The sequence below is a fragment of the Jaculus jaculus genome, chromosome 4 (genome assembly GCF_020740685.1).
Source record: "Jaculus jaculus isolate mJacJac1 chromosome 4, mJacJac1.mat.Y.cur, whole genome shotgun sequence".
Classification (NCBI taxonomy): domain Eukaryota; kingdom Metazoa; phylum Chordata; class Mammalia; order Rodentia; family Dipodidae; genus Jaculus; species Jaculus jaculus.
Window position 1 is genome coordinate 61,134,582 of NC_059105.1, and position 24,907 is coordinate 61,159,488.

At 40.9% G+C, this 24,907-nt stretch overlaps 1 protein-coding gene across 1 annotated transcript in view; it reads left to right on the forward strand.

Moving 5' to 3' along the window:
• Pde11a (phosphodiesterase 11A) overlaps positions 1–24,907 on the forward strand; it is a 419,014-nt gene that overhangs the window by 148,897 nt on the left and 245,210 nt on the right. The window contains exon 5 of the mRNA XM_045146663.1: positions 18,131–18,195. Within this exon, the coding sequence (XP_045002598.1) occupies positions 18,131–18,195 (65 nt within the window). The remainder of the gene's footprint in view (positions 1–18,130; positions 18,196–24,907) is intronic.

Sequence of the window (24,907 nt, forward strand, 5' to 3'; positions counted from 1 at the left end):
GTAGTCCTCTCTGAAAAATGTTAGAGATTAAAATCTAGCTATGTAAGTATGAAATGATGCCAGGGTAAGTAAGACCAGTATTTAGTTTTGAATGTATTTGAATGCGTAACTAAGGCTAAAAAGCAGTGTAGCTTATCCTTGTAGAAACAAATGTAAACTCTATAAACTATATTAATGGTGCTAGTTCTTCATGTCCCCCAGTTCCCCAGAGCAACACATGGAGGTATGCCCACGCATTCAGTGGACTGTGTCACCCAGAGGACCCGTATGCTGGGTGGGTGTCCCTCTTCTCAGGAGTGGTATCAAGTGGTGCTTATCTGCTAGATCACCTCTCAAGTCTGTTCACTGCAAATGTCAGCCTTTCCTTGAATTTGTTAACCTCATGCCTTCGTATCTCCATAGAATTTATTGTTATTTTAAATACTTATTTGTTAATTAGAGAGAGAACCAGAGAGAATGGACACACTAGGGCTTCTTGCCGCTGCAAATGAATTCCAGAAGTATGTGTCACTTTGTGTATGTGGCTTTACATGGGTACTAGGGAATTGAACTTGGGCTGGCAGGCTTTGCAAACAGGTGCCTTTAACTGCTGAGTCGTCTCCCTAGCCTGAATTTATTACATTTGTTACTTGTACATGTGAAACTAATTGTATCAGAACTATTTCCCCCTAAGTGTAATAGCACATCTCTTTTTTTTTTCATTTTGTCTGTTGATGTACTTTTAATTTTTTTCTCAATTTTTATTAACGTTTTCCATGATTATAAAAATTAGCCCATGGTAATACCTTCGCTATCTCCCTTTCCCCTTTGAAATTCCATTCTCCATCATGGGGAGGGGATCCCCATCTCAATCAGTCTGTCTTTTATTTTGGTGTCATGATCTTTTCCTCCTCTTACAATGGTCTTGTGAAGGTAGTGTCAGGCACTATGAGGTCATGGATATCCAGGCCATTTTATGTCTGGAGGGAGCACGTTGTAAGGAGTCCTACCCTTCCTTTGGCTCTTACATTCTTTCTGCCACCTCTTCCGCATTAGACCCTGAGCCTTGGAAGTTGTGATCAAGATGTTACTCAGTACTCCAGTCACTTCTTTCCAGCACTATGATACCTTCTGAATCATCCCAAGGTCACTGCCATCTGAAAAGAGAAGATTCTATACCCAAAGTGAGAGTAGCGTTAATATAAGGATATGAATATTAAGAGAAGTGTAGCCCTTCTATTTTAAGACCCTGTGTACACATGACTCTTTCTGAGTTTGCTCTTTAGTTTTTTTGGATTTATTTACCCATTTCTATAATAGAATCACAGTCTTGATTATTGTAATTCTTTGATATCTGACTGGATAAATCCTTACTGTCATTCACTTCTTTTCACACACGAAGGGTTTATTTTTTTTTTTTTTCCTGAAGTAGGGTCTCACTCTAGCTCAGACTGACCTCCTGGAATTCACTATGTAGTTTCAGGCTGGCCTCGAACTCTCAGCGATCCTCCTACCTCTGCCTCCCAAGTGCTGGGATTAAAGGCGTGCGCCACCACACCTGGCATGAGAAGTTTTTTTGTTTTTTTTTTTTTCTCTATAAGAGGCTTGTCAAGCTGACTTCCTAGTACCCTACCATTCAACAATGAGATGTGATCAAATCATTTATAGTCGTAATCACTTTCTGTTCTCCATCTGTCTTTTTGGGATATAGATGTATCCTAGTCTTTAGCACAGCTGAGAGCCATTTATCAACATATCTCCTTGTCCAATTATGTAGGCTGTTGATCTAGATGTCCAGATTGATTGTGTGTGTGTGTGTGTGTGTGTGTGTGTGTGTGTGTGTGTGTGTGATTGAATTTGGGGTTGCAGCTTATTCTGGTGGGAGATTGTGTGTCTTCACTGTTACTCTCGTTGTCTCCTTCCCTCTTTCCTACCTGTCTAGGAGTTTCCTCAGCTCCTTGGCCCTGGCCAAAAACCAGGGCTCATGTATGTTACAGAGGGAAATAGCTGGACTTAGTGGGAATAGTGGGAATGCGTTGGGTCACCTGTCTCAAGGAGATGCTGTTTGTCCCCAGCCTCCAGGTGGAGTTCATGTGGCACTTGTCACGTGCTGTGCTGGAGCTGGAGGATCTAGGCCCCTGTCTTCAGGATTTGTCTTTGGAGTTCTTTCCCCTCCCTTAACCTTCCTCCCTCTCCTCTGCTCCCTTCCTTTTAACCTGTAGGTCTCTATCTGGTTCTTTTCTTCCAGTGGTTTTTGAATCTTTGTTCTGTTTTTTGGAAGAGATAAGATGTGTGAAAGAATGAACTTAAAGCACTGTCTCTACTGGCATTCCAGGTACCCCTTTATACTCAAGAAATAACACAGTAGTATTTCAAAGACAAAAACAGTTCTTTCTCTAAAAAGAACTTTTGCTTCTATTTTATTACAACCCTTCCTGAAAACAAAAGTTTCTATATATTTATCATTAATTGATTGATTCTTTCTTTAATATTTAATTAAATTAATTTATTTTTGTTTTTTGAGGTAGGGTCTCACTCTAGCCCAGGTTGGCCTGGAATTCACTATGTAGTCTCAGGGTGACCTCAAAATCATGATGATCCTCCTTCCTCTGCCTCCTGAGTGCTGGGATTAAAGGTGTATGTTATTCTACCCAGCTAATATTTTATTTTTATTTATTTATTTGAAAGAGGGAGAGAGAAAGAGAGAATGGGTGCACCAGAGTCTCTAGCCACTGCAAATGAACTCCAGATGCATGTGCCACCTTGTTCATCTGGCTTACATGGGTCCTGGGGAATCAAATCTGGGTCCTTTCACTTTGTAGTCAAATGCCTTAACTGCTAAGCCATCTCTCCAGCCCTGATGCTTTCTTTTTTAAAATTAATTATAATCTTGTATACATCATGTGTTGATACCATCATTTCCCTCCTCCCTGCCCCTGTTCCACTGAGGGCCCTCCTCAGTGGGATTGCTGGCATTCTCCATGGGGATGTGGGTTATGAATTGGGAGAGAAGCAGTCAGTCATTGTGGGGGGGCGAGGGGAATGCCTCTGGATATGCCCTTTCAACCTGTGGCTCTTACAAACTTTCTGCCTCCTCCCCCATAAAATTCCCTGAGCTATGGGGGGTGTGATTTAAGTCTGCTTCAGTGTTGAGCTCTCGGGAGCGTTATTTCTGTTTTGGTGTGTGTTTAGTTCCCTTAGTGTCTGTCTCCTTCACCCCGCACAGCTTGTCAGGCTTGCCACAGACGGAAGTAGCACTCTTGCTGGTCTCACCAGTTTCTCTGTGATTTCACCTGGGTCCTGGCTGTTGTGCACGGGGTGGTTTATCTCCTTGGTTCTCACTATCTTCTGAAAAAGTATGATTTTGATACTTTTCAATAGCTGACTATCTCTTCACTGAGAAAGAAGAGTGAAGCCATTCATGAAGCAGACACTCAAGCCAAATCTTGGACTGAAGCTGCAGCAGGTCTTGGGACCATGGAAGATCACAGAAGGCGAGGCAGAAGCAGGGATCAAAGAAGCAGCAGAAGCCATGACAGGTTGGAAAGAAAACGATCTGGTAGACCCAAGAGCCTCAAAAGCTGGGATGGAAAGTCATATAAACACTGTAGCAAAAGTCGGGACAGAGAGCAAGATAAGAAAATGCCTGGAAAAAAAAAAAAAAGGGAAAAAGGGGGTCTGATGATTTTAAAAAGAAGTGTGAAGTCCAGTATTCAAGACAAACAGAGTGAAGGCACTCAGAGGAAAGTGATCTTAAGAATGGGGTCATGGGGACCAGTGATTCGTGAAGCGTAGGTAGGCACTGATGAAGATGGGATTAAGCCAGGGAAGAAGACAAGGAGAGAGCATCTTCTGAAGCAACGGTGAGCTCGTGCAAAGTATTGTGAGGACTGCTGTTTGAAGACTGATGAATCCTGAAAATGGCACAGAGTGAGAACAACATTAAAATGAGGTGAAAGCAAGTCATGGTGGCATAGAAAACATATACAGCTTAAATAGTTATTTGTTTTTTTTTTTAAATGAAATGTGAATTCAGGACTGATGTGTCCAAGCAGATTTCAGGACATGTGTTCATAACACAGGTGCCCTTTTGAAAACTTAGGTTTTGTGTCATAGTTTTCTTGATGATCTTTTGAGAACTATTTACCTAAACATGTGGCTTGCCCAGTGTTTAATGGCAAGTTTTAATTCTTAGGCTTTGAAAGCAGGATTAAGTGTTAGTATTCATGTGGAAAGATACTCACAAAATCAAAACAAATAAAAGCTGGCTTTTGCCAGTGTTTGCTATTTCATGGCCTCTCCAGAGCTGGAGGAAAAGGGCCGATGACATTACTGTCTAGCTGTAGGAACTTTGATTCACCAATATCTTCGCTCAGTGCTGGGAGCCTACGGTCATGGTCTTAGGCATTCAGGTGTAAACTGATCAGATTGCTGAGTGGTGGCCAAAAATAGAAATGATAAATGCCTTTCTAGCCAGGCTCCTGCCAAACTTGATATTTCACTCTCTTTTTGCTGCACTTGAGTCTTTTAGTCAATTGATTGTAAGTGACTTTGTCAATGGCATTTCTTATTAAGCTGAAAACAAAACAAAAGAAAACCCTTAGCTGGCTACTGCTGTCAACATCAGGAAGCATGTCATTTGAACTGAATATTCTCTGCTTAATGCTATACCATTCCATGGACCTATCTAAGTAATTCCTTTTACTTCTCTTAGTTCCTTTCCAGTTCATGAATTTACTATCATCTCTCTTTCTTTTGGCACTTAGGCAGGGAAAGTGAATGTAGACATTTTAGTCATAGGTCCTAAGGCTCCGTCTGTCTCTAGCATTCCCGCTACTTCTTTGTCCTACATGCTGTGGAGCACTTCATAGCAGAGCTTGCTATGAGTTACTTCCTGGAGCTCCTCTGCTGAGAGAAGCAGATCTAGCCATGCCTGCTGGCTTTCTAACACACCCCTCACTTATTTAATGGGTTAACCTTCCCTTTTCCCACATTGGAGGGAAGAGACTGGCAGTGAGTGTTTTCTGATGGTTCTAACCTGCTCGTGATCCTGTCCCCTCCTTCCTAGCTGGGTTGTAAATAGTGCTCAGCCTCTCCATTCCAAATCATTTTCTTCCTATTTCGTTATCTTTCTTTTGTTAATTTTGCTTCTCTCTACAAGGAAGTCAACCTACTTTCCATTTTTAAAGTGCTGTTTTAGACTACAAAATGAAAGATATCTAAAAAACTCAATAATAATTACTCAGACTGTGTATGTACAGACACACGCACACACACAGAGTGTATATGAACATACATTGTTAATAGATCATATGGTATAGTCACATACTAACTTAGTTTATTCGAAATCAAATGTGCTCCTCATTGTACCCAGAGCCACCTTTACTCACTTTATTTATTTTTTTTAGTGTTTTAAATTTCTTCGTTTTTTGGTTTTTCAAGGTAGGGTTTCACTGTAGTCTAGGCTGACTGGGAATTCACTCTGTATTCTCAGGGTGGCCTCGAACTCATGGTGATCCTCCTACCTCTGCCTCCCGAGTGCTGGGATTAAAGGCGTGTGCCACTACACCCTGGATTAACTCAATTTATTAATGAACACATACCAATATATCAACTCACACATGAATCACTTACATGTGTTAAGTGTAGTTACATATGTAAATTATGTATGTATAGTCTTCAACTCCAAATTCTAGTCTTACTGGCCATCACAGTCATGTCCTTTCCCAAGTTTCTAGCATGTTTGGTGCTTATTAAAGCACTTAGTGGAATGATCATTATATACTAACTCAACCAAAAACACCACCCATGAGTCTGTAAGCTTTTCCTAGTACCTCTGTCCACTCAGTTCCATGTCTGTTACTCCTGAACTCCAGCATCATGTCTAGCCCTTCCATTATGCTTCTGCCACTGTCTTTACTAATCTCTCACCTGGAATTTTCTCTTACTCTATTTCCTTGCTTACGAGTAAGGAATTCTTCCTTTCAATTATTTCCTCATACTGCTTCTAGTTGGTAATTATCTGTTGCCTAGACAACAGTGTTCATACCACCAACATTCAAGGCCTATCACTGCTGTTTTTTTTTTTCTTTCTTTTTGCCTGGTCGTTAGCTGTGTCTACTCATCTTCCTCATGTTCCCATCTCCAGGCCAGATTATACATATGCTGGCCTCTGTGTCTTTGCACATATGGTCTCAGCACAGGACAAATGCATGGTACAATGAGGGGAGGACACGATGACTGTCTCTAGGCTAGTGCGACAGGGAGGAAATATAGGTGCTTAGAGGAACGCATGGACAAGGGACTTCTCTGCATCATGCAGGAGACTTGTGAGAGCCGTGAGACTGAACACACAGGTCTTACTTGGAACAGGGAAATCTTTTGAGCAGAGCCAACTCCAGAACACTGATGGGGATTTCTTCATGATTACTGTTCTGGGGGCCCATAGTGCTTGGACAAAGCTTAACACTCTCCATGTGGTCACTCTCAGCAGGACCTCCTGCATTTGTGATTGATTTTACTCTGTATGACTCAGCACCCTTGACGGATGATCTCAACACACTTGGATAGTTTTATTCTCTGGCTTAAAAAATTTTTTTTGTTTATTTTTATTTATTTATTTGAGAGCGACAGAGGGAGAGAGAGAGAGAGAGAGAGAGAGAGAGAGAGAGAGAGAGAGAGAGAGAGATTGAGGATGGGCACACCAGGGCCTCCAGCCACTGCAAATGAATGCCCGATGTGTGCACCCCCTTGTGCATCTGGCTAACGTAGGGCCTGGGGAATTGAGCCTCGAACCAGGGTCCTTAGGCTTCACAGGCAAGTGCTTAACCTCTGAGCTATCTCTCCAGCCCTATTCTCTGGCTTTTTATTGAGTCCCACAAACAAGAAAGATCAGCAGAAGATCTAAGGAAGAGAAGTGTCACTATTTCCCTTGTTCATTCTTTGCCTACACTGGAGGTGGCTGAATTCTTCCAAGATTCCTTGTCACAAGTCCAGCTGCTGCATGGCACCAGTTACACCACTTCTCTGTGTCATCTGAGATCTAGGAGCATTCACTGCTTTCCAAAATTGCTAGCAACACGTGCTTCACCATTCCTTATTACTTACTTTTAAGCGACCCACACTCCTGTAACTAGCCCCTTTATTGAATTCTGTTCCATCAAACTCTTTTGTGTGGAAGGGGCTTATCAAGAAGGATGGTAGCAGATGATCATCTAATTCATTGTTTTGCTCTTTTGAATTGTCTTCTGGAAAAATAAAGATTCAAAGAATAATTTAAAAATTGACAATTTCTTAGTAGATAATGTTCTTCATGGTGGCAAGAATATCTACTTGAGTATAGTTATTGTTTGATAAGTTGTTTTTAAATGAAAAGAACAGAAAGAAACCAGACTAACTACTGCTTGATAAATATCCAAATTAAAAGGCTTCTGTCCATGGAGCTTTTCCAAAGAAGAAGCAGGGGACATTTTGTTTACTTCACACTCAGCATGTGCTCTGTCTTTCTTGGGGTGCAGTCACCATACTGATCAACAGTGAGAGGTACTTGGCACCACTGTTGATATTCAGTGAACTATAAACCCCTTCTGATACTTCTGTTAGAAGAGTCTCTTTATTGCTTAGTGTGTGTGTGAGTGTGTGTTTTTACAGGTTCATTTGTATGTGTGTAACAGATCAGAAATTGCATTTAGGTAGTAAAATTTATAAGATTTGTGAAACTAATAATCATGGTCTTAGCCCAAAACATGAACACAGCATAAATTCTATTGTCTTTTATTTATGATTTCACCTATTTCTTCTTGTTTATAATTTTGGCAGTGTGTATCTGAATTTCATTTCAATGCATGGTATTTTGTTCTCAATTTTTGTTTTTCTTTCAGTTTTTTACTTGCTTGGTTTTGAGACAAGTTCTTACTGTGTAGCTTAGCCTAGATTTAAACTCAACATCTTCCTGCTTCAGTCTCCTGAGTGCTGGAATCATACTTGTGTACTACCATGACCAGATCAATATATTTACTTTCTATAAATTCATTTTAAGATACAAAAATATAAATTTATTGCTGAGGAAACTTTTGGGGATGAAAGGAGGCATTACTAACAAGTGTCCCAGGACAAAAAACTAAATTTTGTGGCCCAAGGCTGGTGTTGCCATCTTCTGGATTTTATCTGGTTTATACTCAAAGGTGTTTTTTACTCAATTACCTTATTGCTCTACTTATTTTGTCTTTTATTTTCTTGCATCCTGAAGGGACTCAAGCTTGCTGCTCTTTTATTCTTATATGTTGGATTTATTTCACTCAGCATTTCAGATTCTCTTCCTTACCTCACAATAACAGTCTTCTACATACAACTATGGCCCATAAATGGCTTTTGTCAACTATTAGATTTTTTCCATATATAGAGACCATAGTCTTGTATCCTCTCACCCCCAGTCCCCATTTCCCTGAGGTCCCTCCTCAGTAGGGTCCTTGGTGTTCTCTATGGGGTAGTTAGGGCCTCTGTTAGTTTTTGGGGGGTGTACTTCAGGATATTATGCCCACTTTGCGGCTCTTACAATCTTCCCACCCCTTCTTCCATGGCAATCCTTTGAGCCTCAGGTATGCTAGTACTTTGTTTTTGTGTTGAGTTCTTTGTAGTCTCTGTATTTGTGTTTTGATGTGTTTCAGTTCACCTCCATGTTTGTTGCTATTTCCTTGGAGGTGGTTGTCAGGTGAGCACTGGGAGCAGTACTCATGTTTCTTCTCTGTGGTTTCTCCTGGACCCCAGTAAATGCAGTAGAGGTGGCACTTCTTGTGGTGAGCAGTCCACTATATTTCTTGTTGAATTGATGGATCTTGGATCTCTCCAGTATTGTCTACCATCTATAAAAGCTATAACCAAGAGTGAGAGCATCTTTGATTAAGAGGGGTATGCATATAATTTTGAGAGCCATTGTGGTGAGGATACCCACCCAGCTTGTCCAGAGAACAATGGGGGCTTCTCTCTGGGGGTTGTGACTTTCTTGTCTGTGGGACACTGACTTGGTTCCCAGTACAGTTATGAGCTCTCTCCTTTTGAGTGGGCCTTATGTCCAGTTGGAGACCAATTGGCAACCCCCATGAGCTGTATGCCACTATTTCACAAGTGTGTGTTTCTTTTTTTTGTTCATTTTTTATTTATTTATTTGAGAGCGACAGACATAGAGAGAAAGACAGATAGAGGGAGAGAGAGAGAATGGGCGCGCCAGGGCTTCCAGCCTCTGCAAATGAACTCCAGACACGTGCGCCCCCTTGTGCATCTGGCTAATGTGGGACCTGGGGAACCGAGCCTTGAACTGGGGTCCTTAGGCTTCACAGGCACGCGCTTAACTGCTAAGCCATCTCTCCAGACCACAAGTGTGTGTTTCTTGTCATACACTTGGTGTTCTAAATACAGGTTTTACAAATAAAGAGAATTGGAGGATATATATTTTTCTAGTTCAGATATTCCATGTCATGGAAAGTGCCACTCTGGCACTCTGGTTGCATGGTTTGCAGGGTCTCCTGCTTATTCATGCTGTTCATGACCATTGTCACTTAGTAGCTCCCATAGCACTTTCCAGCATCATGAGGGTTTATCAAGAGAGAGCTGGCTCAGTTTCCCCATGGTTTCTTGGTGTCCTAAGATGGCAGCCCATAGTGTATTCAGCAACAGGGCTTTGCCATTTAGCGTTGTTGGGTAACCAAGTGCTTGGCTATGACCTGCATTGGTTTGGGGATCTCATGGGTCTCCTTGGCCAACTGCTCATTGTGTGGGTAACCCAGTTCTGGTCCAGGGATTCACAAGCCAGAGCCTATGTCAAATATTAATTTTATGGAACAAATTCAAGTTATTTCATTTATAAAAATATTTAACCTGTATTTTTATTTTTTTCAAGGATGTAAGAACTTTATCCTCATTGTATTTCTATTCAATTTGGTACCAAAGAAAGAATTTAAAGCTTTGAGAGCCAGGCATGCTAGCACATGCCTATCATCCTGGCAATCAGCAGGCTACAGCAGGTTGATTCCTTTTGTTCTGTCTGGACCCTCAATGGATTTGGTGATACCCAATCACACTGGTGATGGAGATCTTCAAATAGTAATCTCTTCCAGGAACAGAAATAATGCTTACTAGCTATCTGGACATCTCTTAGCATAACCAGTTGACACATAGAATTAATCATCACAAGTGTTAAGTCTTGGAAGTTTACCGACATTCTTCATTATTCATTGACATCTCCCTCTCCTGTGTAGTGCTTAGTGCGTATGGGATGATTCAGATCTAACAAAGCCCAGGCAGCATTAGTATTTATCACCATTTTTTGCTAAAGACACGGGGACCCAAGAATCATTGCTTAAGTGCAAAGGGATATGGTCTATAGTACTGTCACTATTTGATACCGGTTGCAAGTTTGGGGGTGTCTAGATCACCCTCCATTTCAGTAATTAAAAAAAAAATTTAACTTTTTTCAATTTTATTTATTTATTTATTTGGCAGAGAAAGAGGGGGAGAGAGAGAGAGAATGGTTGCACCAGGGCCTCCAGCCCCTGTAAACAAACTCCAGATGCGAGGGCCCCCTTGTGCATCTGGCTAACGTGGGTCCTGGGGAATTGAACCTGGGTCCTTCAGCTTTGCAGGCAAATGCCTTAACTGCTAAGCCATCCCTCCAGCTCCCATTTCAGTAACTTGATAAAAAGATTTAAAGAGCTTAGTAGTAATGACCTGTGATAACACATGTAAAGTTTTTCCAACAAGGAGCTAGTGTCTAGAGTCTTTATTAGGGCTTCACCGTAAAAATGGAGCTGGCCTCCCACTTAGATGACCTCTATCTCTGTTTTTCCAGAGGTAATGACATTATATGTCCCAACTATTTTCCTAACATCCACAACATCAAACTATACCATTCTAAATCACATTGTTACTATCCTACTGTCCCCAAACCTCCAAGTAAACACTTATTTTCAGTAGGACATTCTAAGGGTTTAGAGATTCATCTCAAGAGTGAGGGGTGTATTCTGAAGGTTAAAATCTTTACTATATACAAGGTCAACTCCATGGATAAAGAATCCATGTCTGATGTCTGACTTTGATCATGACATCATGGACTGGTTTACTGTGGATACAGTAAACTTACAGCTGGCACTTTCCATGAAATGGAGTGCCTTAACTTGGAAAATATTTATCCTCAACTTTATTCATTAAACATGTATTTAAAACACCAAACAAATGAAATCAAATAAAATATTTTGACCCTGTCTTTCTTCCTTCCTTCCTTTCTTTCTCTCTCTCTCTCTCCCTTTCTTTCTTTCTTTCTTTCTTTCTTTCTTTCTTTCTTTCTTTCTTTCTTTTTTTTTTTTTAAGACAAGAACTCAGGTAGCCTAGACTGGTCTAGAATTTCCTATGTAGCTGAGATTGACAGTGAACTTCTGATCCTTCTGCCTCTACCTATGAATACTACAATTATAGTTGTGTACCACTGTTCCCAGTTCATGTACCATGAGTGAACTCAGTGTTTTGTGGATGCTAAGCAAGCTTGTATTTACAGCTATGTCTCCAGCCCTACAGCCTGTTTCTCTTTTCATCAAAATGATTTTTCCCTCATTTTAATATTTTGAAGTGCTCCTCATTTACATTTCAAGTATGTCAAACATCCTGACATTTCATCAAGAAATGTGTGCCTATCTTGTTTTCTTTGTGATTCTAGATCTTTAAATATATAGTTTAAAATTTCCCTTTCTATATCTTATAAGGAGCTCTCTCTCAGATGGAAAAATACATTTGTAAAGTATCTCTATCGATAATTTATTACACTTTTGACATTTCTCAGGGTTGATTTCTTAAAATATGAATCTGGAAGTATACTTTTTCCCCTAGGGAGTGCTGCTTTTGGGGAGCTAGGGAAAATTAAGTTTCTTACATATAGCTACTCCCGGGCTGCAGGGGTATTTTCCTTGTTATTTTCACACGTGCATCTCCATACCTATCTCACTGTTTGACATATACAGTCAGTGTATATTTGTTGTGTCGGAGGGCAGCTTTCACAAAGTTAAATACCTAACTTTGCACAAATCTAATGTCCACATGCAGCAAAGATTGACTTAACTCATTAATTAATGAGAGTAACAGTGGGATGGTGAACTTGGCACTTGAATAGTGCTGGCAAAAACGGCTACTTCAGATTTTTTATTTTATTTTATTTTACTTGAGAGCGACAGAAAAAGACAGAGAGAGAATGGGCGTGTCAGGGCTTTCAGCCTCTGCAAACGAACTCCAGATGCGTGCGCCCCCTTGTGCATCTGGCTAACGTGGGACCTGGGGAATCAAGCCTCGAATCGGGGGCCTTAGGCTTCATAGGCAAGCGCTTAACCACTAAGCCATCTCTCCAGCCCCAGATTTTTTTATATTATTACTGTTACTAGGACAATAAAATTGTAAGCACTGGGCTTTTCTTTTCTTTTAAAGAATATTTTATTCTTATTTATTTGAGAGGGGGTAAGAAAGAATGGGGATGTCAGGGCCTCTAGCCACTACAAATGAACTCCAGATACATGTGCTACCATGTGCATATGTGGGTACTGAGGAATTGAACCTGGGTCTTTAGGCTGTGTAGGCAAATGCCTTAACTGCTAAGCTATCTCTCCAGTTCTGAGCTTTTCTTTTCCGCTGCATAGAAATCATCTGTTTTTCTCCTTGAATACAATTCATTTCTATTGCTATCAGTTTTCCCAAAGTTAACACCAACCCTTATAGAGCTTTAAAAAATTCTAGTTAGTGGTCAAAGTAAGCTAGGTTGAGTCCCTGTTCTTTCTCTTCCCATAAGTTGCCTGTGATGACCTGTGAAAATGGTTTGCTTCTGTCTTGACCCAGAAAGTCCCACAAAATGTTGCAAATTAAGAGATTCAAATCTTTGTGTTCACTTATGACCATCCATGAAATTTCTCAGACCACCAAAGATACGCAGATCCAAAAGGGCACTGATTATCTGAAAGCTGTCACCTTACAGAATCAATGTGTACTAGCCCTATTGCATAATGGTGGAGTCCGTATGTGTGCTCAGGCCAAACAGTGGGACTGAACACAGGTCTGGTGGCCCAAAAAGAGTACTGACTTTTTGCTATACATTTTAAAACATTGCAGACAGTAATGCTGGACTTCAGGGTTTAGATGCAGACTCTGGTCATTGAGCATATCCAGGTAAGCCAAGCACTCAAGGTTCTCTACAGTACCTACAGAGCTCCTGGTCCAGTTAACCCATGCAGGAGCCCCCCTGTCACAGGGAGATGGTCCTCATTGAAAACTGTTCCTAAGCCAGAAGAGGATGTTGTACAGAAGGAAAAAAAAAGGGCTGGAAAGATGGCTAGGTGGTTAAGCACTTGCCTGGGAAGCCTAAGGACCCCAGTTAGAGGTTCGATTCCCCAGGATACACGTTAGCCAGATGCACAAGGGGTGCACACGTCTGGAGTTCATTTGCAGCAGCTAGAGGCCTGGTGCACCCATTCTCTCTCTGCCTCTCTGCCTCTTTTTCTGTCTGTCTCTCGCAAACAAATAAATAAACAAATTTTTTTTTTTTTTTTTTTGGTTTTTCGAGGTAGGGTCTCACTCTAGCCCAGGCTGACCTGGAATTCACTATGGAGTCTCAGGGTGGCCTCGAACTCATAGCAATCCTCCTACCTCTGCCTCCCGAGTGCTGGGATTAAAGGCGTGCGCCACCACGCCCGGCTCAAAAAAATTTTTTTAAAAAGGTAGCCCAGAAGAACTAAAAAATATAGGAATAATTCATCATTAAATAAATGCAAGTAAGAGTAAAAGTTGTCTTCATTCATACTTTCAGTATTCTGCTAAGATGGATCAAATGAGTTTACATGTTAAAATTAGAAACATACAGAAAGTATTGTTAATAACACTAGAGAATTTAAACTCATATGCTGGCTCAGAAAATTAAGATCTCTGCTGTTTAATTTCCACATGCAGAAACAATTGATCATTTATTGGTTATTTGATTCATTTATGCATGCCAAGCCAAGTCCCTTTAAGTTCCTTTTAGACTGTGTTTATTCAAATTTAATCATAAAGTAGATATTCAATGAATATCTGTGGAATGAATTCTTTTAAGGGCAAAGTTGGTCTAACAAGCCCTATTTTTGAACAAGTCATGTCCACATAATAAACAGCTGTGATACCACTTGCTTTTGCTGAAAAATAAACTGGGGCTTCAGAATCAATCCAACATGATATGACTTTCAGTTCTGCAGTTTACTGCTAATATGGCTTCCAGCCTATCTGCTTAACCACTCAGCCTTGATTTCTCTCCAATAACATGGGGATCATATCTACCTTGCCAGTATCCTCTAAGCACTAACACACACACACACACACACACACACACACACACACAGAGGATTGGGTGTAACTTGTGCAGTCTGGCTCATTTGCAGTAAGATGTCAGGATGCAGTCTGGAGCAGGATGGAAAATAGAAGCAGTTATCATCATGTAGCTGAAGCCGTGGAAAGACGTTCTAAATGGTGGAAGATCAAGAAGGCAGCATAGGATCACCTCAGAATGGGGCAGTTTCCTCATTCACATAAGATAAACAAAATGCTAATCCTTTTGTCCTATTATTGTTTTTTTTAATTTTTAAATTTTTATTAGCATTTTCCATGATTATAAAAAATATCCCATGGTAATACCCCCCTCTGCCCCCCGCACTTTCCCCATTGAAATTCCATCAACCTATTAAGTATCCTCCTATATTATTGTTTTAATGCTAAGAATTATTTAATACTTAGTAGCAGAGGCAAGTAAATTAAAAAGGAGACATAAAGGGAAGAGAAAGGAAGGGAGGAGAGTACTGAATAGGTTGGTATTGTATATATGTAATTACAATGATTGTAATGGGGAGGTAATATGATGGAGAATGGAATTTCAAAGGAGAAAGTGTTGGGGGGGGAGGGAGGAAATTACCATGGGATTTTTTTTATAATCATGGAAAATGCTAATAAAAATTTAAAAAAGAATTATTTAAGCTATAGTTTGAAGGATTTATTATTTGGTAATATAGCCAGCAGTCTCTTTGCGGCTTGCTGGCCCTTTAAAAATCCAAAAACAGAGCCGGACTTGGTGGTGCATGCCTTTAATCCCAGCACTTGGGAGGCAGAGGTAGGAGGATCACCAAGAGTTCAAGGCCACTCTGAGACTACATAGTGAATTCCAGGTCAGCCTGAGCCAGTGAGACCCTACCTCGAAAAACAAAAACAAAAACAAAAACAAAAATCCAAGAACATGGCAGCTAGATCTGGATTCATCAGTGGGCTGGAGAGACGGCTCTGCAGCTAAAGGTGCTTGCTTGTGAAGCCTAATGGCCTGGGTTCGATACTCTAGTACCTATGTAAAGCCAGATGCACAAAGTGGCACTTGCATCTGGAGTTCATTTGCACTGACAAGAAGCCCTGGTGGCACACCCATTCTCTCTCTGTCTCTGTCACTCTCTGCTTGCAGATAAATAAATAAAAATATTAAAAATGATTTCTAGCTGGGCGTGGTGGCGCACGCCTTTAATCCCAGCACTCAGAAGACAGAGGTAGCAGGAGGACTGTCATGAGTTTGAGGCCACCCTGAAATTACATAGTGAATTCCAGGTCAGCCTGAGCTAGAGAGAGACCCTGCCTCAGGAAAAAAAAAAAGATTCCTAAGTGATTGAGTTTTGTTTAAATCCACATAACATAGGTATTTCTGTTTCTTTCTTTCTTTTTTTTTTTTTTTGTATAACAAATAAGCCCAAAATTCAGAAGCTAAAAACCAACTAAGTTATTCTGTTCACAGATCCAGGATCTGTGGATAGGAACATGAAGAGGGCACAGCAGGAATCTGGGGCCCCAGTTGAAGAAACTTACAGCTTGTGGCTGACTCAACTGCTGGGAACCAGAATCCACTGACAGTGGTTCCGTCATATGCCTGCTTCCTGGGCTGGGTCATCAAAGACTGCGGCACTGGGGTTTCTGACCAGAGCATTGACATGTGCAAAGACATGGCTTTCTCCCTTTGTGTGTAGTGGTCTCAGGGTAATTGGACATCTTACACAGTGACAGTATCCACCCACACATGTTGCATAGGACAAGGTCGAAGCTGAAAGCCTTTCACTACCATCTTGAAAGGCTTGTGTCGTCTCTTCCCTATACTCTGTTGGTAGAAGCAGTCAAATCTTACCAGATTTATAGAGAAAGAACACAGTCCCACCTCCTGGTAAGGAAGGTAGCAGGGTCACACTGAAGGAGAGTGTGGGTACGAGATATTATTGTGGACATTTGTTGTAAATTAAATTCAATAACGGGTGTAGAGGCTTAATTCACAGTGCAATAGAAAATGAAATCTGTTCTATGGCTGCCAAAGGTGTCCTTGCCTTTGAGATACTGTCAATGTCTTACACAATCATCTTAGCAAAGAGCCTTTCTTTTTTTTTTTTCTTTTCTTTCTCCTATTATAGTTTACCAGACTAGGCTCATTACCTTGCTGAGAAAACTTTTCTTAGTCTTTCCTGGAGTCCAAATTATTTCTCAGGTGCTCATCATCTCCTTGGAATTTGGTAAGGTGAAAGGTCTTTGAAGCATGACTGCATCAGGCTAAGGCCAATCTTAATATCAACCATGGAATCATCCTTTAACACATGTATTTCTTCCCACTAGAGGCCATGTTTCTGTATTGAGGGTCAGAAATGGGGCCTTCCCTTTAGCCTTTGAGTATTGTTAAAAGAGCAGCTTTCTAGGGCCAGGCAGTCTTGCTTCAACCTCAGGTGCCTTATTAAGTTGTTTGAACCCTTAGCATGTTTCTTTAAAAAGTGGGACTTGAAGGCCGAGTGGATAAAGCACCGACTGCTTATGTGAGGAGCAGAGTTCTGAGCCCCAGAACCCATGTAAATGCCAAGTGAGCATGGCAGCCCATTTGTAATCTCAGTACAAACAAGGGATCCCAGGGCAAGCTGGCTAGACAGACTAGCCAAGTCAGGGAGTGACGTGGCTCAGTAAATAAGACAGAGAGACATTGTAAAAGACAGCTGATGTCAGTTTCTGTCCTTCACATGCATGTGCCCACACATCTGGGCAGATGTGCCACACCCTGTCATACAGACACACATCCACATATACAGGTACACAGCAACACAATTTGCAAAAACAAAAGTCTGTGTGAGTGTCCTCATCTACAGATGGAGGAATAAAATCTCTACAGAGCTATAGAGTAGTTTCTGGTATCGGGTCTGGTATACAGTCAGAACGCAGCTGCACTTTGTTAATGAAAAGGCATTGACATTTTCTTTTTATTTTTTAAAAACAAATTTTTTGTTATTTTTATTTATTTATTTGAGAGCGACAGCGAAAGAGGCAGATAGAGAGAGAGAGAGAGGGAGAGAGAGAGAGAGAATGGTGTACCAGGGCCTCCAGCCACTGCAAACGAACTCCAGACACGTGCACCCCCTTGTGCATCTGGCTAACATGGGTCCTGGGGAATTGAGCCTCGAACCGGGGTCCTTAGGCTTCACAGGCAAGCGCTTAACCGTGAAGCCATCTCTCCAGCCTGGCATTGACATATTCTTTGCTTCTGACTTCTTCGACCTGATCAGTGTCAGGCAGGCTCCTGTGTGGGGTGTGCAGGGTTACTGGTAGGTGAAGGAAGAGTCGATACCGGGGACAAGGGATGCTGAAGGCGGACTCCTCTTCCTTGCTCCTTGTGTCGTTCAACTGAGAATAATGGTAAGATGAGACAGCCAACTTCAAAAGCCTGGGGTAGATGGAGGGCATCCTTTCTGAGGGGTGTTTTGTTTTTGCCTTGTTTGCCATGGTTAGCAATTGGGTTGGTTAAGAGGGCAGCATAAAAAGTACGCAGATAGGTCCTTTGTGCCTTACCCCCACATATTATGGTAAAAATGTATACAGATTTAGTAAAACACATCAAAATGTTGACAGTGTATGCTATGTAGGGAGGAAAAAGCCAAGTAGAATAGAATTTTCCTCTCTTCTCTTAGGAGCTCATCCCTTAAAATCTCTCTTTAATCCTCAATTATTGTAACAATCATCATAAAAATGAAACTGTTTATTGCATCATTTAGAACTGTGAGGAAGTTGTAATTGACCTGGACTTAACTGCCTCTATCTGTGACAGGTGGTGAAGTTTACCAAGTCCTTTGAATTGATGTCCCCGAAGTGCAGCGCGGACGCTGAGAACAGGTAGGGCTCATGGGGACAGAGCTTTTCCTCTGATGCCCTTTGGTCCTTGGCATTAGCAGTGTTTTGTGATTTTCTGGAATTGCTTTTCCTTTGTATCAACAAGTACAGTCAAATATCACTCTTCAGTCCTTCAGAGTTTAAATTAAAACTATAGTTGAATAATGAATGTGGATACATCTATTTTGCAATCAACTTAAAAATTTTTATGTATTTATTTATTTGCAAGCAGACACACATATACACAAAGAGACACAGAGAGAGGGAGGGTGAGAGAGAGAGAGAGAGAATGAATGAATGAATGAATGAATGAATATGGGCATGCCAGGGCCTCAAGCCACTGCAAATGAGGTACAGATACGTGCACCACTTTGTGCATCTGGCTTTATGTGGGAACTGGGGAATCAAACCTGGCCTGTTAAGCTTTGCAGCCTTAGTTAACCTCTGAGCCATCTCTCCAGCCCTGCAATCAATTTTTTTTTTTTTTTTTTTTTTTTGTGGAAGGAAAGAATTTATTTTGGCTTATAAACTTGAGGGGAAGCTCTATGATAGCAGGGCAAACAGTGGCATGAGCACAGGCTGGATATAATCTTCTGTCCAACATCAGGTGAAAAAAGTTGGAGAGTGTGCCAAACATAAGCCTGCTCCCAACAACACACCTCCAACAAAGTTACAATTTCCCAATTGCCATCAGCTGGGGATCTAGCATCCAGAATACATTAGTTCATGGTTTGAGAGAGAGAGAGAGAGAGGGGGGGGGGGAATGAATGAATGAATGAATATGGGCATGCCAGGGCCTCAAGCCACTGCAAATGAGGTACAGATACGTACACCACTTTGTGCATCTGGCTTTATGTGGGAACTGGGGAATCAAACCTGGCCTGTTAAGCTTTGCAGCCTTAGTTAACCTCTGAGCCATCTCTCCAGCCCTGCAATCAATTTTTTAAAAAAATTTAATTTATTAGTTTTCTTTTCAGCAAATACAGGCAGTTTGTTACCATTGTTTAGGCTCATCCATGACCTACCCCCTCCCAGTGGCCCCTCCTTGTTGATGTAAATGGGTCATGCGTTGTGGAGTTAGCCCACAGTTATTGGGACGATAAATGTCTCTGCATATCATGACTCAACATGTGACTCTGACATTCTTTCCGCCCCCTCTTCTGCAAATTTCCCTGAGCCATGTTGGGTTCATTTTTGGTCTGCTTCAGTGCTGAGGTGTTGGGGGCCTGTGAGGCTCTGGCACCTTCCTTCCCTTTTCCTTTGCTTTCTCTTATTTGAACAGTAATATCTTCTTGTGAGAAAAACGAGAGTTTCATGTAATGCCATGTTTATCTCTGTTGGCATTTTTGAGGCCATAACAATGAAAGTAAGGGTTAGGGACATCTGGCAACTCTCTCTTAGCTTTGCAGTTCTCTGAATAACAGCTGAATTACTACATAAATTGGTTGTCTTCGATCGGGCTCTAAAGTTGTGAAATTAACAAAAATAAAGAAATATGAGAAAGACAGGTCAAGTGCTCAGGACAATATGAGGGCACATGATGATGATGATGCTGTCTGGCATCAGTCGCAGCAATGTGAGGGACTGCCATTCATTAAGTGCTGCCAAGTGTGCTAGATAAGATAGTAAGTGACTTATATGTGCTCAATCCTCACCAAAATCTTTGGAAGAAGATAATGTTACACTAGAAAAATCAAGATTCAGCAAGTTTAAGTAACTTGTTTAAGACCCTACAGCCAGTGAGGTAACCTCACATCCAAGGACAAGATCACCTCTCCCAACTTCTAAACTAGGATCCTGTTGTGACACATAATCAACAATCTGACGGTTGACCACATATAATGAATACCTCCTGGGTCAATGTTTCTCAGATCTGGATCATTCATATTCAGGTTGGAGAATTCGGTAAAAACTAAGTGTGCAGATGTATGGCTGAGGGATTCTGATTACGTTGAGCAAGGACTACTGAAAAGCTATACATTCAAAAGACTCTCTGGGTAAAGTCTATTTCATGATTCAGTCTTTAAAGGTAATCTGAATTTCATGTGTATGATTGCCTCTTGTTTCAGAAAATACAAATCAATTAATTTAAATCGCTACTTCATTTATTTGTACTGTTTTCAAATGTATGAATTTAAAAGAGGACTCTGCCACGTAACATAAAATCCCATTTAGAGGGGTGTACTTGAAAAGGCAACAGTATAGCATCAGAAAGCAGATCAGTAGTAGCCAGGGGCTGAAGACAGTCAGAAAGAGAGATGGGTGGGGGGAGAACAACTTGGCTAGATGGAGCATGGAAATCTGTGTTGTGATGTACTGTTCTCTAGCTCGTTGTGGCCATGTCTGTATTGACAAATAGAACTGCATTTGCCAAGATTTGCAGTACCACACACTAAACAGGTAGTTTTATTCTCTGTGATGTGTACTTTAAATAGAAATAAAAGTGGGAAGATAAAGCTTTTGTAGGAGGCTTTTGTGATAATGCAAATGAATTTATGTTGACATTTGTATCTAATGATAGCTTATCTATACGTAACGCAAATATTTAGGTAGAGAGAATAACTACTGGTAGGTATTTCTTAAATGCAATATTATAAAATAACACAAAATATGTTAGATAAAATAACTATAAATGGCATTATTTTTTAGTCACAACCTTAAAAAAGTTATATATCTCACATGTGGGGGGTTCTTTCTGAAGTCCTTAAAACACAACTTTTAACATCTTTATGCTTCAGCATTGTTAGTTTTATAAGATTGAATATGTTCTCTTAGTCACTTCAGAGTTAAATATTTCTGCATTTCTGATTCTTCTATTTAGTGAATAAAGAAGTTCCATGTCAAAATGAAATGACCTGAGGCCCAGACTGCCCTTGGAAAACTTTCTGGTAATAAAAATAAAAGAAAGAAAAGTCAGCTTTTCTTTAAAATGACATTTAAAAAGTGCCTTTGAACTTTGACATTATGAGATAGTCCTAGTCACCACTCTATTTATGGCTTCCAAATTAATGGAGAATGTTCATTTATCTTCCCTTCATTGTCCAGTAATTTTCCTCTTGGAGATGTGGGTTCCTTCAGCCATTGATTGGAAGTTAAAAGAATAGAGACAAGGAGCTCTAGCCTTTACTTCGCCAGAGGCAGGGAAGGGGTGTTGAAACAGGCTAGGAGTCTACAAATCACAGCCTGTTCCAACACATTGTAAATCTTTCCTTTAGCCTTTCATCACTTAACGTCCTCTCTGTAGATAATGTCCATTAAATATCTTAGTCCCCTGGACATCATTCAGACATACAATAGGACAGCTTTTAAAGGATGTCTATGGCTTCATGTAGCAATATTTCAGCATACTACTTCAATTTTGATGAGCACTAATTTGAGGCTTGCTGATTTTTATCGACAGTCCTGGAAAACTTCTTTTTCTACAAGCCAGTTTCATTGCTGACTCATCGGTTCTGCTTAGCATCTTAAACAGCCAGTTTTTTTTTTCTTCTTTTTATTTTTTTTGTAATATCTGTTCTCCCTGTGGTCTGTATGCACTGAACACCAACCATGTCTGAAACTACAAGTGATTTTGTAGATCCCTCTCCAGTGAGATGTGTCCCTGCTCTGGAACATCCTTGACAATACTTCTATTGATAAGATTCTGTGTCCTGAGCAGACTGCTTCCATTGATAGAGAGTTCTAATTGCTAACCAGATGTTTTATGTTTAATTACATGTCTGTAACTTCTACATGTTTGCTCTAAATGTATCTACTGAAGACAGTTATTCCTTAATTCAATAGCCATAATTTGAGTACCTATTCAATGTTGGAGAATATGTCAGATGATAGGGCTATAAAAATTTAAAACAAAAGAGCAACAGTTTCTATTCTCAAGTATCTCAAGGTCAACAAACAGTGGTAAAAGTAAATTAGAAATATAATATAAGCCGGGCGTGGTGGCGCATGCCTTTAATCCCAGCACTCGGGAGGCAGAGGTAGGAGGATTGCCGTGAGTTCAAGGCCACCCTGAGACTACAGAGTTAATTCCAGGTCAGCCTGGACCAGAGTGAGACCCTACCTCGAAAACCAAAAAAATAATAATAATAATAATAATATAAAAACGGATTTGACAGCCCTCCAAATTATGGCCAGAAAAAGAGTCACCTTAACTGTGATACTTGCTGCTTAGTCATTTCTCTGTGGTAAGGTAATATAGGCCCCATCCATAGTGCCTTGTAAAAACTCTTGAAGTATTTTAGTGAGTATCTTGATTTTGTTTTTAAACCAGTTTTATGAGTGAATCATCATCTTTTCCAAGCACTCACCCATAGCTCCTCTGCATCTGGACATGCCATCATAGCGTCTGCCTGGGTATGAGCCTCCTGTCCACTCCACTCCAGAGCTCCCAGTGGCACCAGTGGACTCCTCACCACTGCTCTGCTATAGTTCCTAGCACTGTCCTAGACACACGAGTGAACTTCTCAAACCTGAACATGACTGCTAAACTATGTAGAAATGGGGGGAGAGCTTTTTTTTTACTTTCCCTAGCATCCTCTTCACAGTTTCTTTCATTCATGTACACTAACTCATAGATAAATCCCTGCCCCCAGATACAAATGTGTCTCAATTTAGGCTCCCATGTCCTATTATAAATGATGGCAAAAGCAGTTAAGTACTGTTTGTGGAAGAGGGGTCGGGCTGGGAGATAGCTCAGTCAGGGTCGCAGTTACTTTTCGTTGCTGGACAAACATCTGACTAGAAGCAGTCTATGGGATGAAAGGGTTTATTTCAAGCTGACATAATCCAAAAGAAGTTCCATCACCGTGGAAGAAGCAGACTCACTTCCATAGATGCATCCACAGCACAGAGAGAGAAACCAACACCAGCCAGAATCCACAGCTGGAGCTCCAAAACTGGCTCTCCACATACCCCTAGTATGGTTGTACTACACGATCTGCCCCCAGTGCCTCCTCCAGCAGGCTGCTGGAGACTTCAGTAGGAAGCTTAACTTTAATCAGAACCCCCTCCAGTACTGGAGGACGTACATTCACATTCACACTACTACAGTCAGGAAAGTACTCGTCTCCTGAGCATCAGGACTGGAGTTTGATCCCCAGTTCCCATATAAATGTCAGTGGCATATGTACTGAGCAGGCAGAGATGGGCAGATCACTGGAGCACACTGCCATCCAGTCCAGCCTAACTAGTGAGACACAAACCAATAGCTTAATCAAATCCATCTTATGTCATCAATACTGACTTAAAAAAAAAATGAAAATCTTCTCAAACCATCCACCCCAAATTTTACCTTAAGATCTTTCCTGAGAAGTCCAACTTAAAAATTTTGGTAAAGCAGCCTGAACAAACTTCTTTGGATGTTTTGCTCAGCCTTCCACAGACCCCTTTTTCTTCTTGACTGGTAACTGTAGTTTTTTCAGTGTAATGTGTCCCCCATAACCCCATGTGTTTTGAGTACTTGGTCCCCACCTATCGGAAGTTTGAGAAGTGGACCCTTGTTGGAGGAGGTGTGTCACTGGGAGTGGACCTTAAGCTTTATCAGTCCAGCTTGCCAGTGCTAGCTCAGGATATTCTTGCTGTCTCCTGTCAATGGCTATGGCAGCAAGTGATGCCCAGCCTCTGTTCTGCCATACTAGTTTGGCCTTGGTGAAGCATGCCCTTGAGTCTCTGAGCTGAGATAAGCTCTTTCCTCCCATCAGTTGCTTCTGGTCAGGTATTTTATCCCAGCAAAGAAAAACTAACTGCAACAGGAACAAGTTGTTTGTATAATTATACATCTTACAAAGAGATTTAGAAAAGTCTTCATCATTAGGGTTTTAATTTAAATATATTTTACTACATTTTTCAAAAAAAAAATAAATATATTTTACTACATTTTTCTATGGACTATGGTATGCTTTAGAAACTTTGAAAGTTCTACTTTCTTCACTCTGCTATTTAAAGAATAAAAACAAAATAGTCACCTGGTATCTATCATTTCTAGAAGGTTATAGTCAACTAAAAGGAATTTTCCCACATAATTTAGTAAATGTAGTAAAACAGAATGTTATTTAAAACCCAAGTTTGGGGCTGGAGAGATGGCTTAGCAGTTAGGGTGCTTGACTGCAAAGCCTAAGGACCGTGTTTGGCTCTCCAGATCCCACATTAGCCAGATGCACAAAGGTGAGGCAAGTGTAAGGTAGCATATGCCCACTAGGTGGGCCAAGTGTCTGGGGTTAGATTTCAGTGGCTGAGGCCCTGGCACACCAACTCTCTCTATATTTATTGCTCTCTCTCTAAAAACAACAACAATAACAACAAAAAAGTCCTGAGGCTAGAGAGATGGCTTGGTGGTTAAAGGTGCTTGCTTGTAAAGCCTGATGCCTTGGGTCTGATTCCCCAGAACCCATGTAAAGTCAGATGCACAAAGTGACATATGTGTCTGGACTTTGTTTGCAGTAGCAGGAGGCCTTGGCATGCCTGTATTCTCTCTCTTTCTCTTTCTCTTTCAAGTAAAAATATTTTTTAGAACCCAAGTTCTATAACCATTTTGACTTTTTAAGATTAGGGGAGTTGTGAGGACAAAATTTATCTCTCTAGGGCTGGATAGATGGCTCAGTGTTTAAAGGCTCTTGCTTATAAAGCCTGATGGCTTGGATTTAGTTTCCTAGTATCTATTTAAAGCCAGATGCACAAAGTGTTTGTTTCCAGTGGCAGGAGGTCTTGGCACACCCAT